Raw genomic sequence first — 18,012 nt, 5'->3', positions numbered from 1 at the left:
ACGGGCTGGCACTGGGTAGCTTTGAGGGGCCTGGCGGCTCATGGTGGGTCTTGGCCCAGGCCCGGGTTCGAGAGCTCGAAGAACAGTGCCGCAGCCAAACCGAGCAGTTCAGCCTCCTGGCACAGGAACTCCAGGCTTTCCGCCTGCACCCGGGCCCCTTGGATCTGCTCACATCTGCCCTGGACTGTGGGAGCCTTGGAGACTGCCCACCACCCCCCTGCTGCTGCTCCACTCCCCAGCCTTGCCGGGGGTCTGGCCCCAAAGGTAAGGTGGACCCCAGTGGCATTGGCCTGGAATCCCCAGGCCTGGGCTTTTGGATAGAGCAAGGAGTTCAGGATCAGAGAAGGCCAGCAACTCATCCAAAGTCACACAGCAGGTTAGAGCTGTGCCTGGCTAGAACCACGTTCTGTTGGGGAAAAATAAAGCCCAGGGGAGTGACTGTCCCAGAGTCTGGCCCAGGCATCGTGGGCCACTGCTCCTCTCCTTCCAAAAGGACCTGAATGGTCAGACCTAGGGGTTGGGCACTAGGAGTCAGTAGCAGGCAGTGTGGCCTTGTGCAGAGTGGGGGCTTGGGGGTCAGTCGGATCCGGTGGTCCCAGCTCCACTCACTTGACAGTCACTGTGATTTGAGAATGCTGCTTAACCTCTCTGGGCCATAGTTTCGTAAGCTGTAAGACAGGAATAATTAAATGCATCTCATCAAGCTGTTTTGACGATCACGTGAAATAGTATTTGTAAATCAGCTATACCTCTATTTAGTAAGTTTCTCTCTAAATATTTCCCTTTTTGTAAGGAAGCCCGGCTATGGAGGGCCTGGTCCCCATATCCAAGAAGCACCACCCTATCTCCTGGTCCCTCCTCAGGCCACAGACCCCAAGCCCACGTGCCATCTTCTCTTTAGACCTTGACCTCCCGCCGGGCTCCCCTGGGCGCTGCACCCCAAAGTCTTCCGAGCCTGCCCCTGCCACTCTCACTGGGGTCCCTCGAAGGACAGCCAAGAAGGCAGAGTCTCTCTCCAACTCCTCCCACTCCGAGTCCATCCACAACAGCCCCAAGTCATGCCCTACACCTGAGGTAATTGCTGGGGTGGGGCCTGAAGTTGTGGCTTTGGCTTGGGGAAGGGTGCAGGGCAGGTGGCCCTGACCTCTTCTGGGGTCCCCAGGAGTTGGGTGGCAACTTCTGGGGTCCCAAGTTGGGAGGTGGGAGGCCTGTGGATTCCTCCCGTGGGCGAGGGGCTCAGGTGGAGCCCTTCCTGCCCTCCACTGCCTGCCTGCAAGCCCCACCTGGGGCCACCCCAGCCCACCCCTGGGAGGCCCAGGGAGGCTCTGGAGTGCTGGGCTGGATGGAGGAGACACTTGGGCACCAGGATCTGCATAATGAGACTGTTCCTAAGAGCATCTGTAGTGAAAGCAGGTGGTTGTATGAGAAAGCACATGTTCCAGGATCCAAATCCCAGCTTTGCCTTAGGCAAGTCACTGAGCCTTTCTGGGCTTCTGTTTCCTTATCTGAATCTTGGAGCTAATAAAACCTGCCTTCTAAGGTTGTCGTGAGAGTTAAATGAATACGGAACCTGCCTGTCTCAGTGTGGGGCACACAGGATGTGTGCTCAACATGGGGCAGCTGTTATTGTTACTAAGCTCCTGGGCATCACTCATAGCTCTGGTCGTCAACTCATCCTTCTTTCTACCCACAAACCCCAGAAGGTGGAGGAGGCAGGTCAGAAGCAGCTCTGAGAGCCAAACATTCAGAAAGTGGTAGAACGAAGCCCTGGGCCTCTATTGCCCCCTCGTGGGATAGAAGGATGGTGCCAGCTTTGGATGTGGTTGTGGAGAGGTTGCCCACTTGGTCCCCTTCTCCCAGGCACTGGCAGAGAAGAGAAGACAGCCTGTTCCCCAGGCTACCCCAGCAACCTCAACAAGGGTCAGAGAATTGGGGTGCCCTGAGGTTGCGGTGCCCTGGGCTGTGGGCCGGGCAAGTAGACGGGAAGTTCTGAGTTCCAGAGCTGAACAGCAGACACACTGTCACTCGGCTAGATGCAGGGACCTCTCAAGCTCCTTCTGCCTCCTTTCTGCCTCCTTGCTTCCAGCGATTTACAGTTGGGGAGCTTTGCTGAGGGGTTTCTTTTTTCTTTGTTTTTGTTTGTTTGTTTGTTTGTTTTTAGACAGGGCCTCGCTCTATCCCCCAGGCTGCAGTGCAGTGGCGCAATCTCAGCTCACTGCAACCTCTGCCTCCTGGGCTCAAGCAATCCTCCTACCTCCGCCTCCCAAGTAGCTGGGACCACAGGCGTGCACCACCACACCCAGCTAATTTTTGTATTTTTAGTGGAGATGGGGTTTTGTTATGCTTCTCACACTGGTCTCAAACTCCTGGCTCAAGCAATCTGCCCTCCTCAGCCTCTCAAAGTGCTGGAATTATAGGCGCGAGCCACTGCACCTGGCAACTTTGCTGAGTTTTTACCTTAAGGAACCAAACCAAACTTCTGTTGACACCCACTCCCCACACCAGCATGGCCTGGGCCCCTCTGAGATGAGGGAAGTGGCTTTATTTCCTGGCGGGTGCAGTAGAGGCTCAGGGAGGGGTCTGGGTTATCCCCACTGCCCCTGCCCAGGGCAGCTGGGCTCTGCCAGGACGTGCTGTCTCAGGCACTAATTTAGAGAGCATCAGGGGGTCCTTGCCACTGGTCCTGTGCAGCATGTATGTGCTCATTTTCCCTCCTTAAAGCAATAGGTCCTCTGGCTCAGCCTGGAAACCTGCCTGCTTGGCGTTTGGCCCCAGGCCCTGAAGAGAAACCAGCCCTTTCTGTTTGCCCCCAGGTGGACACAGCCAGTGAGGTAGAGGAGCTGGAGGCAGACAGTGTCTCCCTGCTCCCAGCTGCGCCAGAGGGCAGCCGGGGAGGAGCCAGGATCCAGGTCTTCCTAGCACGTTATAGGTGGGTCCCTCACCCTCACTGCCCCCTAGCCCAGCCCCAGCATTTGGGGTATAGGAGGGGGCAGGGTGGAGCTAGAGACCTCTGGAAGTGGTGGGGGCAGTACAGGACACAATGGACCTATTCTAATAACCTAGTTGGGCCAAGGTGGGTGCAGTGAGGGCTCAGCTTTGCTGGTGGTGGACAACCACAACCAAGTCTCCGTAAAGGCTCAGTGCAGTGGGAGAGAGAAGACAGGACATGGAAGTGGAGTGTAGGTCACTCTCCTCCTCCTCCTCTGTGCCTCCCCTAACAGCTACAACCCCTTTGAGGGTCCCAATGAGAATCCAGAAGCAGAGCTTCCGCTGACAGCTGGCGAGTACATCTACATCTATGGCAACATGGATGAGGATGGCTTTTTTGAAGGTAGGAATGTAGTGGGGGGTCATTCTGTCCATTCCCCTGCCTTTGAGCCCATGTTCCCAAAGACGGATATCCATCCATCCATCCATCCATCCATCCATCCATCCATCCCCTCTGCCCAGCGTGCTCAGCCCACCTTAACTTTTTGGTCTCAGCTAAAAGGCATACAGAGACCTAGTGGCCACTGGGGAAAGAGAAAGAAGGGAGTCTGGCTCCAAGCAGGACAGGACAGCATAGTCCAGATGGTGGAGAGAGTGTCACAGGAGATTTTGGCTAGATTCATTTTTGTGTGGATAGTCAGGGTGTGGCAGTGTTTCACACTAGTGACACCTGAGGTCAGGTATGCAGCACAGATTTGATGCTGGACTCCAGTCAGGTATGCGAAGGAGGAATCAGGGTAAAGATCCCAGGGGAAGGTGTTCGCAAGCGGTTAGCAGCTGTCAGGGCCCAGGCAGGGTGTCTGCTTCAGGGAGGTTCTGCAGCTCCTGTGGGGAGTCAGAGGGCTGATCAGGCAACTCAAGGCAGATGCCTCATTGAGACTGGGCACCATGGGCCTGCGGAAGACATGGCCTTGGGGGACTCTCTCAGGGTGGCTCTGGCCTGGGTACCACCAGGCTGAGTCCATCAGCAGCAGAGGATGGCACTGTGTAGAGAATTGGATGGGGCATGGACAGGGCAGGGCGAGAGCCGCAGCTGTGTGTAGAGATTTAGGAACGGGCTTAGCTCTGAATCTGTAACCCTGGAAGCTTGGGAGCCTGCTCAGCTTCTTTTCCCTGGGTCCTCTGCCTGTTACTTGAGGAGCTGCTGAGACCCATGGTACCTGGCTTTGTGGCCTAAACAGTTAAATTCCCTACAGGGGTAGATTACGAAGATCAGAATTAAAAAGCTTTCAGGAAAATAATACTTTATAAATGAAGAAAAAAAAACCCACCCAAATCAAAAACCAAAACCCAAACACTTTTTTTTTGGAGGGGGCAGCAAAAGCATAAGTATTAACTAACCACAAATGACTAGAATTTGAACTCTGCGATCTCGGATAAATTGGGATAGATGTAAATGCCACCGGGGGCGAGACGCTGTATTCCCTGTCCAACCTTAGCTAAAGGACTGCTTCGTCTATGTCTGGGCCACCTAGGCTGTTCTCAGCTGCATGGGCTTCTGGAGCATGTGCCTGACTCCGGCCCAGGCTCCAGCTTCAGCCCTGCAGGCTGGAGATCCTCTTAGTGTGAAGACTCCTGCCTTTGTCTCCCACTCCACAGTGCTGGTGCTTATGATCGTTTCCTAGGGCTGCAGGAGCAATTACCATAGAGTGGCTTGAAACAATAGACATTTATTCTCTCACTGGCCTCTTCTGGAGGCCAGAAGTCTGAAATCAAGGTATTGGCAGAACTGCATCCCCTTGGGGGCTCTAGGGGAGGTTCCGTTCCTTGTCTCTTTTAGCTTACGGTGGCTCCAGTTGTTCCTTGGCTTATGGCCACCTCACTCCAGTCTCTATCTGTGGTCACCATTGCCTCCTCCTCTTAGTGTTTCTCCTCTGCATGTCTCTTATAAAAACACTTGTCATTAGATTTAGGATCCACCCGGATAATCTAGGATGATCTCATCTCAAGATCCTTAACTTAATTACATCTGCAAAGATGCTTTTTCCAAATAAGGTCATGTTTACAAGTTCTGGGGATTAGAACATGGACATGTTTTTGGGCGGCCACGATTCAACCCTCTACAGTGCTTATTATATCAGTGAATTTATTGACAGTCCCTCTTGTTTCTTCAAGTTCCTTACTTTTTTTTTTCCTAGCATAGGCAGAGAGAGAGAGGGTGGAGGTGAGGGGCACAGATGACTGTTGGGGGAAACTCCAGGCCCCCCTGCAGCTCAGACCTGCCTACACTCACCCCTCTCCCCTAAGCCCTGGCTCGTGCTCCCCCTTCCTCTCAATAAAGCACACCAGCTACCAGCTGTCTGTTTCCTGAGAACTTTTTTTCTTCTTTAAATTGACCGTGACATTACATGCTGGGTGCCCAGCTTCCTTGACATCCCTCAATCAAACAACAACAGCAAATGTTTTAAAATACTCTCTTGTCAAGTCTTCAGGAGAACTGATGCAGGTAACAAAACATAACCATTGGTGGTTGCCTGGATTGACTGCTGTCAGTCATGCTGCTAGACACAGGCCTGCTGGGGCTCCTGATCCTTCTAGAACTTACAAGTGACTATTTCACTAGCACTTACTTCATTTGTCTCTAAAGATTCCTCCTTTACCCTGCTGAGTTGGTTGTCTCTCTCTCCCTCTGTGGATGTCTGCTGTTCACAAAGAGAAGTTGAGGGGCACCCTGGCCCCTATTCCTCAGGCCCAGGTAAAACCCAACCAGCAGAATTTTTTTTTTTTTTTTTTGATACAGCATCTTGCTCTGTCGCCCAGGCTGGAGTGCAGTGGCGCGATTACGACTTCTAGCTTCTGCCTCCTGGGCTCAAGCAATCCTTCCACCTCAGGCTCCTGAGTAGCTGCAACTGCAGGCGTGCCACCACTCCCAGCTAATTTTTGCATTTTTTGTAGAGATTGGGTTTTGCCATGTTGCCCAGATTGGTCACAAACTCCTGGGCTCAAGCGATCTGCCTGCCTCATCCTCCTGAAGTGCTGGGATTACAGGCATAAGCCACCATGCCTGGCCAGTTTTCTCATCCTGACCTGCTTATTTTTTAAAACTTTAATATGAAATTATGAAATTATTATTGCAATTTTTAACACAAAAGTTTTCAAATGTACAGAATATATTTGAATATTTATATACCCAGCACCTAGATTCAACAATTGTTAAAACTTTGGCATATTTGCTTTATATGTAGGTTAAACATGATTTTAAAAGCATTATGATATTTTACCTTGAAATACTCAACATGCTCACTTAGAACATGATATTCTCCATCCTCGCAGCCCGAGTGTCACCTGGTGGCTTATTAGAATCACAGAATCTCAGCCCCATCCAGACCCAACCGAGTTAGAATCTGCATTTTAACAAATCTCTAGGTGATTCATATGCAAGTTAAAATTGAAGAAGCACTGTCCTATAGAACCAAAATACTATTATCAGACCTATCTCTAATCCAGATCTTTACTGCTCTTGTCTTTTAAAAGAATTGACAGTTAAATGTTGATTTGAATCAAATGCTGAAGATCACCCACTAGCAGTTGCTAAAATGCATTTATTATACCGTTTTTTCTTTATCTCCTCTCTGTCTTCCCCTGCCCTGCCCCTTCCTGTCCTCCTCCTGCCAGGAGAGCTCATGGATGGCCGAAGGGGCCTGGTCCCTTCCAATTTTGTAGAGCGTGTGTCGGATGATGACCTCCTGACCTCCCTCCCTCCAGAGCTGGCCGATTTGTCCCACAGCTCAGGCCCTGAACTCAGTTTCCTGAGTGTAGGTGGGGGTGGCAGCAGTAGCGGGGGCCAAAGCAGTGGGGGAAGGAGCCAGCCCAGACCTGAGGAGGAGGATGCAGGGGACGAGCTCAGTCTGAGCCCATCACCGGAGGGCCTGGGCGAGCCTCCTGCCGTGCCTTACCCCCGCCGTCTGGTGGTCCTCAAGCAGCTGGCCCACAGCGTGGTGCTGGCCTGGGAGCCGCCTCCTGAGCGAGTGGAGCTACACGGCTTCCATATCTGTGTGAATGGGGAGCTGCGACAGGCCCTGGGGCCTGGGGCGCCACCCAAGGCTGTGCTGGAGAACCTGGACCTGCGGGCCGGGCCCCTTCACATTTCTGTCCAGGCCCTGACTAGCCGGGGCAGCTCTGACCCACTGCGCTGTTGCTTGGCGGTGGGTGCCCGGGCCGGAGTGGTGCCCAGCCAGCTGCGGGTCCATCGGTTGACAGCCACATCTGCTGAGATCACCTGGGTGCCCGGCAATAGCAACTTGGCCCATGCCATCTACCTCAATGGGGAAGAGTGCCCACCTGCCAGCCCCAGTACCTACTGGGCCACCTTCTGCCACTTACGGCCTGGCACACCCTATCAGGCCCAAGTGGAGGCTCAGCTCCCACCCCAAGGGCCCTGGGAACCAGGCTGGGAGAGGCTGGAGCAGCGGGCTGCCACCCTGCAGTTCACCACACTCCCAGCAGGTATGTGGGCTTGGGCCCTGTTGTCCAGAACACCCAGGAGGCCAGGCCATGGGTGACGGAAGAAGGGGACCCTGATTTATTTGCGTTATCAGGGAAATAGCAAATTGGGCAGGTATCTCTGATGGGGAGCGTCCTGCATCACTGGGTCTTGTGCCCCCCTGCCCCCAGGCCCGCCTGATGCCCCTCTGGATGTGCAGATCGAGCCTGGGCCCTCCCCTGGGATCTTGATCATCAGTTGGCTCCCAGTCACCATCGATGCTGCTGGCACATCCAACGGTGTCCGGGTCACAGGCTATGCCATCTACGCTGATGGGCAGAAGGTATGGCCCTGCCCACTGTACCCTGGGAGTGGGGGTGGGTCCCTTCTTGCTATGCTCAGAGGTCTAGGCTCTCTGGCTTGGCACAGAGATGCCCAGCCCCTGGCATTTGGGTACCATGAGGCAGATGGGTTAAGAGCATGGGCTTTGGCAGCACATGACAGATTTTAGAACTGTTCCATCACTGAAGCCATATGGCCAGGAGGATGAAATGAGATAGGCCATGCAGAGGGCTTAGCACAGTACCTGGCATAATGCTAGCTGCCACTGCTGTCAGTGCATCCTCACGCTTGGCTGTCTCAGCCTCTGCTTCCCATCCTGTGCCCCCTCCACCCTGCAGATCATGGAGGTGGCCTCGCCCACGGCAGGCAGTGTACTGGTGGAGTTGTCCCAGCTGCAGCTGCTGCAGGTGTGTCGTGAGGTGGTCGTGCGCACCATGTCGCCCCACGGGGAGTCGGCGGACTCCATCCCGGCTCCTATCACTCCCGCCCTGGCTCCGGCCAGCCTGCCAGCCCGAGTCTCCTGCCCCTCACCGCACCCAAGCCCAGAGGCCAGAGCGCCCCTTGCTTCAGCCTCCCCAGGGCCTGGAGACCCCAGCTCTCCTCTCCAGCACCCTGCTCCCCTTGGAACTCAAGAGCCTCCAGGAGCACCCCCTGCAAGCCCTTCCAGAGAGATGCCAAAAGGGTCCCACGAGGACCCTCCAGCACCTTGCTCCCAGGTACCCTGTCCGGGGAGAGGGGAGCAGGTGCAGGCTGGCAGAGGGACCTGGGCTTGGGTCCTTCCTCAGTGCTCTCTGTTCCAGGAGGAGGCTGGGGCAGCAGTGCTGGGCACCTCAGAGGAGAGGACAGCCAGCACATCCACCCTGGGTGAGAAGGACCCTGGCCCCGCAGCTCCCTCACTGGCCAAGCAGGAGGCCGAGTGGACTGCAGGAGAGGCCTGTCCGGCCTCCAGCTCCACCCAGGGAGCACTGGCCCAGCAGGCGCCGAATACCGAGACGTGCCAAGGAGGAGACCCAGGGTCTGGGCTGAGGCCCAGGGCTGAGGTAGGGGTTTGGGGACACACTGTGTCACTTCAGAGAATTGAGGCCTGTCTCCCTACCTTTTGCCAGCCCAAATCCAGTTGCCCTCTCTGCCTGTCCTCTGCTCTGGTCCTGCTCTCACACCTTTGGCTGTGCTATGTGTCTGTTTTTCTTCTAGGATTTCTCTGTCCCATGTGGCTCCCATCTCCCTTCTCCCACCCTGCCCCTGACCCATGGTGTACCTCCCCCATTTAGGACATGGCTCTTTCTCCCTCTGCCAAAGGACCCTTGTTACTGTGGCTGGGGCTGACCCTGCCTGGAACCCCCTGTGCCTCCTCACTGTCCTTATCTCTCCTGCCTTGCCTCACTTCTTGCAGAAGGAGGACACAGCAGAGCTTGGGGTTCATCTGGTGAACTCCCTCGTGGACCACGGCCGCAACTCAGACCTGTCAGACATCGAGGAGGAAGAGGAAGAGGAGGAGGAGGAGGAAGAGGAGCTGGGTTCCAGGCCTTGCTCCTTCCAGAAGCAGGTTGCTGGCAACAGCATCAGGGAGAATGGGGCCAAGGTAACGGGGTAGGGATGGGCTGTTGGGCCCCAGGCCTCAAACTCCGGGGCCTCCCCACTGTGTGTCAGCAGGTGCTCTGACCACCACTGAGTGCCAGAAACATTCTAGGTCTGTGGCCTGGGCCCTGTCCTAAGCAGAAGATAGGAAGTGCCCCAGGATTGGCCCCTGCCCTCCTGGAAAGAAAGGGGAAGGGGAGGAGTTCATTTCTGTACCTTCTCTCCCTCCAGCCCACCAGATACAGCGCCCTGGCCAGGGGAGGCCGGTGCCACCTAAGATGCTTGTGCTGGTAGCTTCTGGGGAGGGGATGGGGAGGCCTGCTCCTCAATGCTCCTGTCCCACAGGGGCTGGTGACGGTTCCTAGAGTGTGTTCCCTAATTCTTCCTTTGGCTCTCACTGGATATGTGTGTGAATTTGGGCCAGCCACCGTCCCTCTGGTTCTCTCCTCTCGGAGGAAGCCGTGGGAGGGCTGTGCGGTTGTCCGTAACCCCTGCCTTCGTTTGAGGGCAAAGATCGCAGCTCTCTCTCCTCTTCCCCATGCATCTCTCTTCCCTGCTGTGTTCTACTCCCACCTCCCCACCTCCACCAGTCCCAGCCCGACCCCTTTTGTGAGACTGACAGCGATGAGGAGATCTTGGAGCAGATCCTGGAGCTGCCCCTCCAGCAGTTCTGTAGCAAGAAGCTCTTTAGCATCCCGGAGGAGGAGGAGGAGGAGGACGAGGAGGAGGAGAAGTCAGGGGCAGGCTGTTCTTCCCGAGACCCTGGCCCGCCTGAACCTGCATTGCTGGGGCTGGGCTGTGACAGTGGTCAGCCCCGAAGACCTGGCCAGTGTCCCTTGTCTCCTGAGTCCTCCAGGGCTGGAGACTGCCTGGAAGACATGCCTGGATTAGTTGGTGGAAGCAGCCGGAGGAGAGGAGGGGGCTCCCCTGAGAAGCCCCCAAGCCGCAGGCGGCCTCCAGATCCCCGTGAACACTGCAGCCGACTTCTCAGCAACAATGGGCCCCAGGCCTCTGGACGACTGGGCCCCACACGGGAGAGGGGTGGCCTCCCCGTAATTGAGGGCCCCAGGACTGGACTAGAGGCTAGCGGGAGAGGCCGACTGGGCCCTTCCCGGAGGTGCTCCCGTGGCCGGGCGCTGGAGCCTGGCCTGGCCAGCTGCCTTTCCCCCAAGTGCTTGGAAATCAGCATTGAATATGATTCGGAGGACGAGCAGGAGGCGGGCAGCGGGGGCATCAGCATCACCAGCTCCTGCTACCCTGGAGATGGGGAGGCCTGGGGCACAGCAAATGTAGGAAGGCCCAGGGGGCCTCCGAAGGCCAATTCAGGCCCCAAGCCCTACCCACGCCTCCCAGCCTGGGAGAAAGGGGAACCAGAGCGGAGAGGCCGCAGTGCGACGGGCAGAGCCAAGGAGCCACTCTCCCGGGTCCGTGCTCACTCCCCGCCCTGGGCAGCCCCTGCCTGCTGCCACCTGGTGGCCCTGCTTGCTGCCCACCAGCAGCTCCCATTCCACGCTGCCTGCCTCCATCAGCAGAGGTGGGGCCGGGCCTCCGGGCTCCCTCACCTGCCTCCTCCCACCCACATTCCACTGCTTTGCTGCTTCTGCTGATCAGAACTGGGATGCACAATATTCTATCACTAGTCGCCTGTTGCGGCCTGTGGGCAGGGTCGCCCTTTCCTCTGCATAGCTAGTAATGGCTTCAGGACGCTGACTGTGATGCCACGTCCAGGGTTACCTGCCCTGATGCTGACAGGAGGCCCTCCTCTCGCAGGCTCCTCAGCCAACTCCAGTCCCCTCTACTCCACTCATCTACTCGCGGGCTGGGGCTGGGGCCTCCCCTCCTGCCCTCCCTCCCACTGTGGGGGTGTCTGAGGTCTCCAGCAGGCTGGGCCGAGGCTCCAGGAGAGGAATGCTGTGCTCCTGCGCTGCTGTGCTGCTTACGCTGATGGGGCAGAGCTGGGGGAGCACGAGCCCACCAGAGGGATGGTGTGTTACTTTTGCCATCTGTTGCCCTCTTTTTGCAGGCAACAGAGACCGGAGAGGCCAGAGGGCAGGATGGCTCTGGGCGGAGGGGCCCCCAGAAGAGAGGTGTCCGAGTCCTCAGGCCAAGCACTGCAGAGCTAGGTGAGCACCTGATGGGGCTGGAGCTAGAGCTGCTCGGCCAGAGCTCGCTGCGTCACCGCCCTCTCCACTGTCTCCACAGTCCCTGCGAGGAGCCCCTCAGAAACACTGGCTTACCAGCACCTACCCGTCAGGATCTTTGTGGCTCTGTTTGACTATGACCCCGTGTCAATGTCGCCCAATCCTGATGCTGGAGAAGAAGAGCTTCCCTTCCGAGAGGGTCAGATCCTGAAGGTGACTGATTCGCCATCAGGGCTCAGAATTCCAAACACCAGCTAGGTCTTCCCTCCTCCCTCCTTTCCTCCACTGGAGGTAGCACAGAATCATGGTGGAGAACATGGCTTCTAGAGCAGATGACATGGGTTTGGACCTGACTCTGCTGCTTCTAGCTGTGTAACCTTGAGTAGATTACCTAGGCCCCCTGGGCCTCAGTTTTCTTATTGGTAAAATGGGGATAATATTAGTGTCTACCTCACAGGGTGGTTTGTGGATTAAATGATCCAATGTACATAAAGTGCTTAAACTGCCTGAGACATAGGCAGCACAATCTAACTATCTGCTGCTGACATTACTATTTTTATTACTCCTCCAAGTATTGATTAAAGGCATTTTGCTATTGCTCTGAGACTAAGGAGATCCATTCTGGGGTGGGCAAAGGGCATGGCCATGTAGACAGTGAATGGGGATAATACAGAAAGGGCTGTCTTCTCCTATCCCTCTGATCCTGTTCTTTGCTGTTTTCCCCCTTTTCCCATTTCATGGCATACAAAAGGGAGAACATTCTTCTGCATTTCCAAGTGGGGTGTTGCTGGGGTTCGGGGCCTAGGGGCACAGGGAGTGAGCAGAACTGGCTGAGACCACTGGTTTTGCCTCCAGGTGTTTGGGGACAAGGATGCCGACGGCTTCTACCAGGGCGAAGGTGGGGGCCGGACAGGCTACATTCCCTGCAACATGGTGGCTGAGGTGGCTGTGGACAGCCCTGCTGGGAGACAGCAACTGCTCCAGCGGGGTTATTTGTCCCCAGATATTCTCCTTGAGGGCTCAGGTATGACCTGCTGCTGTCCCTCACCCACCTCCCACCAGCCCCCTTCCAACTCCACCTGACCCTGAGCAATTGTTGTGTCTGGGGTGCTCCCACTTACCCAGACTCTAGCAGAGCCTTGGAGCCTGCCTTGAACCCTGCGGCGTAGTGGTCAGACTGTACGTGGGCTGGCCGCGTGGAGTGGGCGTCTGTTGCAGAGGGGAATACAGCCATGCAGCCAGGAATTTTGGGTCCTGGAGGTTGGGTGGGGCTCTTGTCAGGGGTGGGAGAAGAATGCCCTTACGAAACAAGCTCAGTAACCCAGCACGGCCCTGAGAGGAAACTCCAGAGTCCCAGTCCTGTCTCTCCCACCTCCCCTGCCTCGCTTTCTCTCTGCTTTTCTGGATCAGGGAATGGTCCGTTTGTGTACTCCACAGCCCGCACAACTGGGCCTCCTCCCAAGCCCCGCCGCTCCAAGAAAGGTGGGTAAGACCCCATTCTCTCTCAGGTGCTGGGAGGATGTGTGTGCTGGTGGGTGGCGCTGCTTGGCTGTCTGGGGAGGCACCTCTGGGTTTTTGAGCAGGTAAAGGGAATTGGCAGACCACCCACATCCCCTGCCTCCCCCCATGGGGGGCTTTGTTCCGGTGGGGATGAGGGATGGTTTGTGGAGCTCTCTGTTCCCACAGGCACCTGACTATAAAATCCGTGAATCCCAGAGCGTGCCATTTACCCTTTCTGGGTGTTAGTTCACTGCCACACAAAAGGGTTGGGGAGATGCGCCCTCGGCAGCCTTCCTCGCCTGCCTCCTTGTGTGTGGGCGAGTGTCTGGCCTGCGCTGCAGCACCTGCAGCCTGGGTGGGCAGGGTGGGAGGGGGCTCACAGGCACATTCTTTCCACAGCTGAGTCGGAAGGCCCTGCCCAGCCCTGTCCAGGTGAAGGAATATCCCTGGGCCCGGGAGGCTGGGGAAGGAGATAGGGTGGGTGGCCCCTCTGGCCTCGCCTCATTGGCTACAGCTAGTGGGGAGGTGGTGACAGGGGGTCAGCAGGGGTCCGGGGCAGAAGACAGGATGGGGTGTAGGGCTCTCCAGAGAGTCCAGAGTCTTCTCCTACTCCCCCTGCAGGCCCCCCTAAGCTGGTTCCCTCTGCTGACCTGAAAGCTCCCCACTCCATGGTGGCTGCATTTGACTACAACCCCCAGGAGAGTTCCCCCAATATGGACGTGGAGGTGAGGACCCTCAGATAGAGCCCAGCAAAGGGGGCGGTGGCAGAGCCTTCCTGGGCCTGATGCCCTCCTCTTGTTTTCCACAGGCAGAGCTGCCCTTCCGGGCAGGGGATGTCATTACTGTGTTTGGGGGCATGGACGATGACGGTTTCTACTATGTGAGAACGTTGTTGGGGAGGGTGTACCATATCCCAGCCCCCCAGACTTCGGACAGGGGGATAGGCAAGGAACCCTCAGGAAGTCCGGAGGAATGGAATGGGTCACCTCCCTGGACAGTGGTTTTGGCCCCAGCTGTTCCCCAGGGGCATCAGAGTCGAGGGGCAGGGCCAGAGCCTCTTTCCTGATCTCAGTCTCACCGGCCTCTTCTCTCCAGGGGGAATTAAATGGACAAAGGGGCCTGGTTCCATCCAACTTCCTGGAGGGCCCTGGGCCTGAGGCAGGCGGCCTGGACAGGGAACCCAGGACACCCCAGGCTGAGAGTCAGGTCAGTGAGGAGCTGGGCTCCCAGCTTGGCAGGGCAGTCTACCCTACTGGTGGGGTGGTAGGGCCAGGGCAGTGTTGCGGCAGGGGTGCAGCTGGGGTGGTCATGCAGGTAAGCACTGTGTCCAGCGTGCAGCCGCTAATTGACCACCAGAGGGGAGCCCCACCAAGCAGCTGCCCCCCAGTATGTGCCCCTCTCTGCAGAGGGATGATAGCTGTGACCCTGACCCTCAGGCCATCTCGCCAGCTGCCAACACCTGGTGGCTGACGCAGGTGAGGGGGCCCTGTGGAAAAGGACCCCTCTGCCTCACACCTGTGGCCAATCAAAGTCCCTGTTTCAGGACACTCCCACCCTGGGGGGGGTCTCCATACCTCCCAGGTGCCTTTGGAAGCCAGTTGCCCAGCCAGGCCCAGCTTCCTGGGTTCTCGTTCCTAGAGCTTGCCTCTCCTTGGGGTGAGTGGAATACAACTAAGCCTCCACTCTCAGAGAGCAGGGAGAGAGGGTGAAGAGGCCAAGCCCCAGCCAGAAAACTCAGGGCTTCCATGTGTGAACGCAAAGGCCTTGGAGAGTAGGGCCCACCCCTGTGCAGGGCCACCTGGCGGCCGGGCGGAGAAGGTGCGGGTCTGTCGGTAACCCATCTCCTCTCTTTGTTCCCTGTCCTCAGAGAACGAGGAGGAGAAGAGTCCAGTGCTAGATGGAGATAGATATATGTAGAGAGAGCAACATGTAAGTGGGGGACTGCCCCCCTGTGTGACCGTCCACCCCCACTTGACCATAATCAGACAGTGCTCCTTTGTCTCAAATACTGGAGCTGACCCAGCTTTCCCACTGTAGTCCAGGGAATGGCGAAGGAGAGCTTGCCATGAGCCAGATTTGCATGAAGAGTCATCCCTCCCCCTCCCTGCTCCCCTTGCCTTGCCTTTACCCAGGGCAGTGCCAGCTGTCATAGGATTACATGTCATCTTAGTGTGTGATGTCCCATATTAGCTGATGCTTCCTATTCTATAACACATGTGGTTTATAGAACATGACGTGGCATCCATATTAGGACTCATCCGTGGTATTATGATACTGTGTGGCTATGGTATTATAATATCATAATTATTACTGGTACCAGGGTGACACTGTAATGCCACCAGTAATAATAGGCTTCCCACCCTTGTCCTCTGCATTGTGACCTGTTAGGGTGATCAGATGCATGGTTTACCTCCAACTCTCAGTTTTCTCTACTTGGGGGATAAAAGGGGAGGTTTGGCCAGGTGTGGTGGCTCATGCCTTTAATACTAGCTACTTGGGAGGCTGAGGTGGGAGTCACTTGAGCCCAGGAGGTCGAGGCTGCAGTGAGCGGTGATCACGCCACTGCACTCCAGCCTGGGTGACAGAGCAAGACTCTGTCTCAAAAATAAAAAAATAAAAGGGAAGTTTGAGTAGTTCAAATCCATAAATAACCCCAAACCATTATTCTCTGGGGCTCAGAAACACCCTCCTTTTGTTTCCCTAACAACCTCTCCCTCCTGGATGTTGTGGAAGGAGCCCTAAGAGGGAGTGGGAAGGGCCTGGGGCTCGCCAGCCGGCTATTGGCTCTGGCTGGTTGGGGGTAGATGCTTTGGCCTCTGTGGGCAGCCCTGCCACATCACTGCAGGCCTAGGGCGGGGGTGGGGCCTCGGTTGTGCACCCACTTTCCTTGCCTCTGGCCTGGGCTCTATAGTTGGTTCTGGCTGGGAGCCTGCCAGGCTCTGGGCAGCAAGTGGGAGTTTGAGGAAGGGAAGACATGCAGGCTGGCAAGAGCTGACAGAGCTGTGCCAGGTACCAGAGGTGAAGGTGGGAACATAGGTGTAGGGGGCTTTCTGGTGGCTTCTCTGTTCTCCCAGCTCCCTGGCCTTAGATCACTAAGGAGCGCCGTCTGGGTGGGCTTGAGGCAAAGGGAGTGGAGTCAGGAGGAGATTCAGTAAGGGAAAAGATGCTAGAGCCTCCAGAGCCTGTGGTGGGGGCTGAGTGATGCCCCCAGCTGTGAGTCCCTCTGGGTCCTTGGCCTCCCCGCAGTCCTCTTAGGGGCCCTTAAGGGAGAGTCCCAATCTTCCTCCCCATGGAGTGGGTACTGGCTCCACACCCTGAAGGCCTGGGGGGCCACATCTGCTGGGTTTGGGGAGACGCTCTTTCTGTCTATGAGGGGCTGTAGAAGCTACCTTCCTTGGCAGTGACAGCTGCTTCTAAGCAGTCCTTGTCCTTGCGCCCCATGTTTTTGGAGGGAGGTGACATGGGAGAAGTTGGGGGCACCCATCCTGAGGGGCAGGTTCCAAGTACTCTTGGGCCCTGTCAGCCCTGCACCCTAGAGGGAGAAGGGAAGGGGCCTGCCCAGGGTCACAGGTGAGCGATCCAGAACCGAGACTGCATCCCCTGGGACTCCCAGCTTAGTGCTCCCTTGGCATCACCCTCCCCATTCACCACCTGTGCTGTGTGTTTCTGACAGTGGTGGGAGGTGAGGCCCTGGTTCTCAGCGTCAGCCATGGTTCTGTGACATGGGAGGCTGCAGGCCCCTTAGGCTGTGGAAAAAATGGGTCAGGGGGTCAGGAGGGAATCAGGCCCTGACCTTGCTCCTTCTGTCTCACATTTCAGGACTGGGGCTGCACCACACAAGGGTCCCCAGGGCCCCCAGGTGGGCCTTGTACCCCCAGCTCTGGCAGCGCCCCCAGGATTGAACGTGGGGAGCCCCAGGGCAGAAGCAAGAAGGTGTGGGGTTTCTTCTCCAAGGGGAAGCAGCTCCTCAGGAGGCTGGGCTCTGGGAAGAAGGAGTGAAGCTGTGGCCCATCCTGCAGGCAGAAGAGGCCCTGAGAGGCCCCCAGATCACTGTCTCTGCTGAGCAGGGAAGGCTCAGACTGGGCCCAGAGCCCCCGTTCTTCTGCGTTAACACTGTGGCATTCAGAGGGAATCAAAGAGCCTTGGTGAAGGTCAGAGCTAAATGGCTCCTTAAGGATGAACTCTCTAGAGAAGCACCTTCCTCCTACAGGAGGGGAAACTGAGCCCACAGTGAGTATGTAACTTGACCAAGGTCACTGAGCCAGGACTGGACCCAGGACCCTCGCGTCCTGGTCCACCCACCTCGTCTACTAGTGTCCCACAGTGCTGCGCTAGTACCTTCTGCCACCCTTCCCAGTCCCAGGACGGGCCCTGGAGGGAGAAAGGAGCCTGTGCCCCCTGATGGCTCTGGCTGTCCTGATCCTGTCTTCCCTCCCCTGAAGGAAAGTTTGCACTGGATTTTCTTGGAGCCCCATCTCCCCAGCGGGCAGGCGGGCGGAGCCTGTATATATGTACATACTCAGTGCCTCAGTTCAGCTTCCTCCACCTCGCTTCCACTGCACAGGCCCAGGAAGGAGAAAGGCCAAGCCAAAGTGGGCCCCACCCTGCCCCCGTCGTGCTCCATCCTTCCCTGCCGGGGCCTGCTGGCCCCTGTAAGGTCCCGCCCCCAAAGACCCTGGGGCCAGCGGGGCCGAAAGCAGAGTTGGGTTTGCCTTATTTTGCTCATTGGATTCAAGTTCTTTTGCATAGTTTTCTTCTAACCCCTGTTGGAGTCCAGGGGCTGGAGAAAAGGACAGATTTATGCAGCTATTTTCATACATTCCCTGTTCAGAGTGGGGTAGGGGTTCTCCACCGTTACCCGATCCACTCCATCCCCCACCCTCTGAGGGGTGAGTGTGTCTTTGCATGTTTCCTTTGCTGTGGTGGGAGATAGTTTGACTGAACCCCCACCTCGACCTTGGTCTCCAGGGGTGTGGAATGGTGGGGGAATTTGTTTAAAAAGACATTTTATTATAATAAAGTCTATTTTCACAAAATCTA

The 18,012-nt window shown here is 56.6% G+C and overlaps 1 protein-coding gene across 16 annotated transcripts in view; it reads left to right on the top strand.

The window, feature by feature from the left end:
• The window catches only part of TSPOAP1 (TSPO associated protein 1), a 27,671-nt gene extending 9,659 nt beyond the window's left edge, over positions 1 to 18,012 (top strand). For 5 of the 16 annotated variants that reach the window (XM_016932635.4, XM_016932642.4, XM_016932634.4 and 2 more), the window contains 19 exons: positions 60 to 264; positions 902 to 1,074; positions 2,814 to 2,929; positions 3,222 to 3,331; positions 6,604 to 7,434; positions 7,603 to 7,754; positions 8,092 to 8,469; positions 8,554 to 8,793; positions 9,147 to 9,335; positions 9,922 to 10,755; positions 11,355 to 11,454; positions 11,534 to 11,685; positions 12,328 to 12,496; positions 12,883 to 12,954; positions 13,372 to 13,404; positions 13,594 to 13,697; positions 13,781 to 13,852; positions 14,068 to 14,178; positions 16,792 to 18,012. In XM_016932635.4, coding sequence (XP_016788124.1) covers positions 60 to 264; positions 902 to 1,074; positions 2,814 to 2,929; positions 3,222 to 3,331; positions 6,604 to 7,434; positions 7,603 to 7,754; positions 8,092 to 8,469; positions 8,554 to 8,793; positions 9,147 to 9,335; positions 9,922 to 10,755; positions 11,355 to 11,454; positions 11,534 to 11,685; positions 12,328 to 12,496; positions 12,883 to 12,954; positions 13,372 to 13,404; positions 13,594 to 13,697; positions 13,781 to 13,852; positions 14,068 to 14,178; positions 16,792 to 16,971 — 4,221 coding nt within the window. In that variant the 3' untranslated portion in view covers positions 16,972 to 18,012. Of the gene's footprint in view, positions 1 to 59; positions 265 to 901; positions 1,075 to 2,813; positions 2,930 to 3,221; positions 3,332 to 6,603; positions 7,435 to 7,602; positions 7,755 to 8,091; positions 8,470 to 8,553; positions 8,794 to 9,146; positions 9,336 to 9,921; positions 10,756 to 11,354; positions 11,455 to 11,533; positions 11,686 to 12,327; positions 12,497 to 12,882; positions 12,955 to 13,371; positions 13,405 to 13,593; positions 13,698 to 13,780; positions 14,179 to 14,839; positions 14,902 to 16,791 lie in introns of those variants that run through there. The other 11 variants (XM_016932643.4, XM_016932640.4, XM_016932641.4 and 8 more) reach the window with 10 other exon arrangements.

The sequence above is a fragment of the Pan troglodytes genome, chromosome 19 (assembly GCF_028858775.2).
Source record: "Pan troglodytes isolate AG18354 chromosome 19, NHGRI_mPanTro3-v2.0_pri, whole genome shotgun sequence".
Taxonomy (NCBI): Eukaryota; Metazoa; Chordata; class Mammalia; order Primates; family Hominidae; genus Pan; species Pan troglodytes.
Note: the sequence above shows the minus strand (reverse complement) of the source record. Positions and strands in the feature narration are given on the sequence as shown.